Consider the following 6,940-nt stretch of genomic DNA (forward strand, 5'->3'; position numbering starts at 1 on the left):
ATGTGTCAAAATCTTCAAAACTATTCTATTGAAGAGAATATGGTTTCATATCATGTTGTTTTGTGTTATGTTATATGGTTTGTAATCACATGGTCCCTGATTCAGCTTCACCCGTTCTAAGATCAATGCATGACTGGGTGTTTGACATAAATGCACTGAACAAAGAGCATAGAATACTTCTCTGAGTATCTCTGCTGCCTTTCCAAAGCCACATACTTGACATGCAAATAATGTGTCCCGCCCGTCGTTACACAACTTTTCAGCTTCTGGAATGTGGAATGTGCCTAAACCTTTTAAACCAACCATTTAAGTAAACCCTCCTGTCTTTGGCATTCAATCTGTAATTTTCCATACAATGCAGCCACCTTTAACTGAAGCCTTTCTAGAATTTACCAGATTATCTGACTCAATCCAGGAGACATCCCTTTGAGAAATACAATAGCTTGTTATCTTTATCTGTGCAATGTGGATTTATTTAGCATGAGTTCACCTATTCAGTAAGATCTTCACACAGCCTCGCAAATTCAAACTGAAGAGAACTTGCGCAGCACATTCACATAAATCAGACACCTCAAAAACAGGTGGTAAAAGAAGAATAAAACTATCTCACTCTCATTTATCATGCTGACAGGTTGCAAACAAAAAGGTCCAACAAGAGTTGAGAATGCATTCAAACATGTGGTTGTAAAAAAAAATCCATATTTAAAACAATCAAGACAAGAATATGTAACATGCTGTTTCGAAATTAATGTTTGTTGTTCTTTTTCTTTATAAGAGATAGTAGCCTATATTTTAAGTAAATAAACCCTTAAATCTTCAAATTATTTTTCACCACTGAGACATTAAAGTGCCTGAATAGAACAAAGACCCAGTACTATGAATCATCAACCATCTTTCAACCATGGCTGTTTTTAATCGGGATTATGATGATCTTAACCTGAAGATACTATTATGAACAGGAACTTAGACCCATTTCCCAACAGTGGGTTAGTAAAAAAAAAAAAAAAAACTATTACAAAGATCTTACCCATAATATTTTCGTTTAATTTGTTTTAAACTACTTTCTTTCGGAATTTGAAAAGTGAGTTCTTTGAAGTTTCTTTCTTTATACGCCATTGACAATTGTGTGACTGCGTGATTGGTGGAGCTGTTTGATTGATGGGTCTCTATCCAATGGAAATTAACTGTAAGTAAACTTATTGACTGAACCGCCATGTAAACTGAACTGTGATTGGTTATGGTTATTAGTAGGGCGGGTCCACCCAAGGGCACTAGGTTGGCCAGCCCTTTTCCGTTTAAAAACCAGTGGAAATTTCCAGTCCCTCTGTTCATTGTTATAATAGCAGACCCAGTAACCCGGTGAAGAGGAATTTGCGTTAAACGGTCTTAAAAGCAATACATCGCAATTCTCTGGTAAGCTAAAAGTTTGATTTATGTTTACAATTATTCAGAAACCATTTTTTATTTATTCTTTTAAATAGTTTGTAGCTTGTTTTTTTTCTTTTTTTTGTGGTTTGCTATGAATGGGGGATCTCAGTTCGTGCAGTAATGCTGCCTGTAAACCGAGTCGACCGTTAATTATATCTGTGAAACTGGAGAGGACCTGATGGTGTACAACTAAAATGGACCGAGTTCTATTTTAGTTGTACAGTTTAACGAACTTAAAACTGTGCCGCAAAAAAAAAAAAAAAATTAAACTTGATGTTTCGGTTATGCATTCTTTATTGGAGAAGCGTTGAATGGTTGAAGTAACATCCACATCAAATTCCTAAAGGTTTACATAATGTTGTTCGGCGAAACTCGTTTTACATCGAAGTTTATCTACGTTCACGCATCTGTACGTTTAAATTGTAATCGATTCTATGGAAGGCGGTTATGACCATATATGGCGTTCCGGTATGTGAATTAGCACACGCCCACGGGTTGTCCTGCTCAAAGAAACTGAGCGGCCACATCACCGTCCCGTGACACTGAGCTACAAAGATAAGTCGGAAGCCTCTGTTGTGAGAGGGATAAGCTCAGTGTACACGAGACTGTCACTACTCCAGAACCTGACCAGCTGTCCTTGATAACTGTGTGGTTTCTCCTCTGTAGAACTCTTATTACCCTGACTGAGCAACGCTTGAATCTACATCACTTCATTTCTACATCTACAACCCTCGCCTGTGTTAGTAATCATGTCTCAGCAGCAGATCAGGTACGTCTCGTTCATTCTTGTTCTCTTTGTGGTATAAATAAGAGTCATGTCACTGGCTTTCATTCTGCTTATGCTAAACACTTAACATTATGTGGTTTCAACCTCTCAGTTGTGACTTTTCTAATTTGATATGACAGTAAAATGATCATCTTGGCGTTTTTGGCTGTTCTTTGGACTTGGAAATAGCTAGAAGATTGATAGCCCCCCCATACAGTAACATTTTTACAGGGAAAAGAAGCTAAATAGTTGTCACATTGTCCAAAACCCATGCTTATTGAATCCTCAGTGATGTAGATCATCAAAATAGAATGAAAATGCGTCTTTAACTAGTTTTTCCAAATTCATCAGTCTGACGGTTTGAGCTTTGTATGACATTTTTCAGAACTTCTTCTAAAACATTTCTTTTTGTCATTTCCCTTCAGCCTCCCAGCCAAGCTCATTAATGGCGGTGTTGCCGGCATTGTTGGGGTTACTTGTGTCTTCCCCATTGACTTGGCAAAGACCAGGTTGCAGAACCAGAGAAAAGGACAGCAGGTCTATAAGAGCATGTGAGTATTTATATCTACGACAACAGTCTGCTTGCCCAATCTCATGGCATTACACCTGCTACGTCCATGTATAATCCACTGCCATTCTTGTTGATTCCACAGTGACGCATGCATAGCATCATGGTGAATGTGTTAAGTTGGGGACTTTCCTCGCTTGATATACAGTGACAACTATTCCTCTTTAATATTCCTCTCTGAAAAGGCTCTTGAGCCTCGGCTTGCCTTTTTAGGGGTGTAAATTGGCTTTTCTAGAATCTTCTTTTCCTCACGGCGACCAGAATTGGTCGACGCAGCTTTCATTAAACACCTTATCATTAAACACCTTATCATTAACCTTTTGTATGTATGAAACCTTTTTACTGTTTGTTTTAAATGGAGCGCCTTCTCCATATTTATGTTTTTCCTGCTCTCTGGCTCCATAGGATGGACTGCCTTGTCAAGACAGTTCGATCAGAGGGATACTTTGGAATGTACAGAGGTAAGATTTACACAAATCCGAATATTAAGAAGCACTAGGCTAGCATTATTAGAAGTTCAACAAGAGGATTAATTGTAGGGTAAGCCTTCTGTGGAGATTAAACAGTTCTGTGATGACTGCTGGGTACCTTTTTAATCTTAACCTATCATTTGGTCATAGTCTATTTTTATTGTTAATGCATGAGTTGCATAAAAAAGCCACTTAAAGTTTGAAAGTATAGTTTGATTTAATAGCATACATCCATTTGATAGAGACCAAATGTGTTCTCATTATTTAATGAAAGAAAAGTGAAAGTCTACTAAGAAAAATGGAGACCGTTAGGCTGGGTCTCTGCTTCTGTGAGGAATGCTGTTGTTTGCATCTGTGTTTTTCATATTACAGACATGGGTCCCCCTGGGATATTGAAGGCTAGCCGATAAGGCGCAGCCACGCTGGAGGCAAATCATTAAATGGTTCTTACAATATTGCTCTACTTTAAAACTATAGGCACAAGTTTTTGTTTTGCCATCTGTTTGTTCTGTAATATGACTTCTTGTCAGTAACTTCCTGGCTGTCACTTCACTGTCCTGTCAACTTGTTGTAAATCGTCATTTTCCAGACTGTTACTCGTGTCGTAGCAGACTTTGGTTGACCTTCCAGATTACTCTGTGGTGTGTTGAGTCTGTTTTGAATAATAATGGTCCCACAGATGAGTTTGTAAGTCTCTTCCAAGCCTGCTCACACAGTACATGGTCCAGGAGTCGGTCTGTCCTTTCACTAACATCTCTTAACTCCACTTGTTTGTTTTCATTAACCTCTGTACAGATGTGTAGCTTTTCAGTAGATTTTCTTTGAGTTTTTTTTTTTTTTTTTCCCCACAAAGTGGGCCTTCTTATCCGACACTGGCTGCATTTCATAGTCTCTACGTCTGCATCTTTGTCTCGATACTTCATTCATCCTTCTTCATTCTGGTTTTCCCCTTTAAACTACTTTTAATACAATTATTCTTGACACAATCCCTCTCCTTCATTATTACTGAACCTTCTTAAAATTGAGAATTTTGTCTTGTCTGTGTTTAGATTAGCTTAACCTTTGACTATTCCTCTCTGATGTTGTAATAATAGTCGTAGGGAATGTTTTTTTTTTTTTTTTTTTGTTTATGATCTGAATGAAATTGGATTGAGGCTTCTGTGCTAACTGTGTATTTGTTTGTTTTCTCAGGTGCGGCCGTAAATCTGACTTTGGTCACCCCTGAGAAGGCCATCAAGTTGGCTGCTAATGACCTTTTCCGCCACCACCTCTCCAAGGATGGGTGAGTGCAATCATATGAAATGGTCATTAGAAAGTCTATGTACGTCATTAGTAGGTGTACTTAGTACTCTGAATTTTAACAGAAAGGGGTTGACGGTGTTCAAAGAGATGCTGGCAGGTTGTGGGGCAGGCATGTCCCAGGTTATCGTCACTACCCCCATGGAAATGCTCAAGATACAGCTCCAGGATGCTGGCAGGCTGGGTAAGAAGTTATTTTAGTGTCTGTACTTTATTGTGACGCACCATTTATCTGTATATGAACACATATTCTTATTTCTCCTCTGAAGCGGCCCAGCAGCAAAAACCAGTCATGATGTCGCCCACAAAGCTTGTTGCCACCAACGCTGTGCTCAGTCGCTCCTATAACTCTGGCCCTGTGGTGTCTGCACCGAGAGCTGTGTCGGCCACACAGATCGCCAAGGAGCTCCTCCGTACGCAGGGCATCCAGGGCCTCTACAGAGGTCTGGGGGCAACGCTGATGAGGTAGACCTCTATTATTCATTTAGTTATTTTCCTGTGAACTAAATGTGAACTATTCAGTTTACTGATTTGGTGTCCGATTTGTCAGTCTGACAAAAGCTTCTGTTTGATTGCTTTCAGGGATGTTCCCTTTTCTGTTGTTTACTTCCCTTTGTTTGCTAACCTGAACCGCCTGGGCCAGCCCAGTCCTCAGGAGTCATCCCCCTTCTACTGGGCCTTCCTCTCAGGCTGTGCTGCAGGGTCTACTGCTGCGGTGGCTGTTAATCCCTGTGATGGTAAGTTCTTGTAAGCCGGTTAATTCCAGAATGACTCGTGTTGTAAATTGATGGCTCCTCTAGATTGTTTAACCCTTTACTCAAATTTCTCTTTCCAGTGGTGAAGACGAGACTGCAGTCCCTGAACAAAGGGGCCAGTGAGGAAACTTACAGTGGCGTTATGGATTGTGTAAGGTAGGACAGTGCGACCTTGGCAGTCATTCATTGTTACGTACCTTCTGGTGTCATGTTTGTATTTAAACAAACCCTTCCCTTCCCCAACAGTAAAATAATGCGGAAGGAAGGGCCGTCCGCCTTCCTTAAAGGTGCAGGCTGCCGGGCTCTGGTCATCGCTCCTCTGTTTGGAATCGCACAGGTCATGTACTTTGTTGGTGTCGGTGAATACATCCTGGACAACTCGCCTGTAAGCCTCCTGACGGTGTGAGACTGCAACAGCTGGCTGATTATGCACAGGACCTGATAGGACAACTGGCAGCTACATACAATCAGTTTACAGCAAAAAAAGATTTCAGGTTTCAGAGACCTCTGTTATCTGTGTTGCACTTATACACTTTTTGGGACTTCTTCCATAGCCACTGGTTGTACTTGAAGCTGTCGGCCTTTGGCATTGGGGACTCTTGCAGTGTTAATTTTTTTTTTGTCCCCAAACACTCATGTTTGGTTTCCCTCTGTGAGGGAGGGGAGCTCACTACATCAAAGAGACGGAACTATTTCTGTGTTTTTTTTTTTTTTTTTTGTTTTGTTTTTTTTTTGTTTTTTTTTTTTTGTTCCTACATGTATTCTAGTTTTATGAATGCAACAGCCTGGAGTTATTTCATCATTTCCGTTGGGGTCTCACGATTCAAAGCCTTTAACTTGGAACTAACATTTGCTATGATTAGTACATGGGGTCCAGTTTACACGATTTATTTAATTATTTTTAGATTTTATTTAGATTTTTATTACTTTTATTTTATGTACATTTTACATCGGTATAGATATTTGAGCCTTCCTACCGTCATGGGACCACGTAATTCACCAAACGGTAAAGAGTCCTCGTCTCTCTTTGATAGTTGTGCTGCTGTTGTTCGTGGTCTACAAACTGCCGTCTTTGTTTTTCATCAGAAATAACTTTACTTAACTTCTGTACATAATATTTATGTTTGTCGACAAAACGTCACTTGAACTATTTACTGATGAATACCTTCACCTTTACTCAAAAGGTCTTTTTGGGGGTTCAAGATTTCATCTGAGCAGATTAGTATTTTAAGTCTGAGACGATGTTCTGGGCCTAAAACGAGCGCTTTCATTGAAACTGTGAGAAAATGACTGTTACCATACTGTCTTTGTGGTGACTTTTTGTACACACTGTATATACATTAAATTTGCAGTTCACCCTCTGTGTTCATGCTTGTGCTTTGACTTGATGCTCTATTGAAGCAGTTGGTCAGAAATCCTTGTTGATGGATATCTATAGATATATTTATGCTTCTACACAAAGCAATAAGTTAACGGGAGCATGTTTTGTGTGACGTAACAGAAGGAAAGGACTTCAGTCATTCTGCCTGTTTTAATCTAAAAAGTAAGCTCCCTGCCTTCTGTTTTGATCCTCTGTGTGTGTATCTGACTTTTTCAAGGTAACAGAAGTTGTCGTCCCTGGATGTCACTGATTGATCTTGTAAAAGATCAATTT

At 39.6% G+C, this 6,940-nt stretch overlaps 1 protein-coding gene across 3 annotated transcripts; it reads left to right on the plus strand.

Annotated features, from left to right (window-relative positions):
• The first annotated feature begins 1,230 nt into the window (after positions 1-1,230).
• slc25a55a (solute carrier family 25 member 55a) lies at positions 1,231-6,647 on the plus strand. Of its 3 annotated transcripts, XM_075461573.1 has the most exons (10): positions 1,231-1,413; positions 2,095-2,197; positions 2,620-2,745; positions 3,168-3,223; positions 4,424-4,514; positions 4,597-4,715; positions 4,801-4,996; positions 5,114-5,268; positions 5,367-5,442; positions 5,533-6,647. In XM_075461573.1, exons 2-10 carry the CDS (start codon positions 2,178-2,180, stop codon positions 5,690-5,692), a joined length of 999 nt encoding a protein of 332 aa, XP_075317688.1. In that variant the 5' UTR covers positions 1,231-1,413; positions 2,095-2,177; the 3' UTR covers positions 5,693-6,647. The 3 variants fall into 3 exon arrangements, with proteins under 3 accessions (XP_075317688.1, XP_075317689.1, XP_075317690.1); XM_075461575.1 differs by lacking the exons at positions 1,231-1,413; positions 2,095-2,197 and adding an exon at positions 3,605-3,675 and having other exon boundaries at positions 2,712-2,745; XM_075461574.1 differs by lacking the exons at positions 1,231-1,413; positions 2,095-2,197 and having other exon boundaries at positions 2,702-2,745; positions 3,168-3,675.
• Positions 6,648-6,940: the final 293 nt, after the last annotated feature.

This window comes from Odontesthes bonariensis, chromosome 3, assembly GCF_027942865.1.
Source record: "Odontesthes bonariensis isolate fOdoBon6 chromosome 3, fOdoBon6.hap1, whole genome shotgun sequence".
Classification (NCBI taxonomy): domain Eukaryota; kingdom Metazoa; phylum Chordata; class Actinopteri; order Atheriniformes; family Atherinopsidae; genus Odontesthes; species Odontesthes bonariensis.

What these genes read in the sequence shown, in the direction of transcription:
- slc25a55a (XM_075461573.1), top strand. Translation starts at nt 2,178, where the DNA reads ATGTCTCAGCAGCAGATCAG. An exon ending in CAGCAGGTCTATAAGAGCAT is followed by an intron (nt 2,746 to 3,167) that starts GTGAGTATTTAT and finishes CTGGCTCCATAG; the next exon opens with GATGGACTGCCTTGTCAAGA. An exon ending in GGCTGTTAATCCCTGTGATG is followed by an intron (nt 5,269 to 5,366) that starts GTAAGTTCTTGT and finishes TTCTCTTTCCAG; the next exon opens with TGGTGAAGACGAGACTGCAG.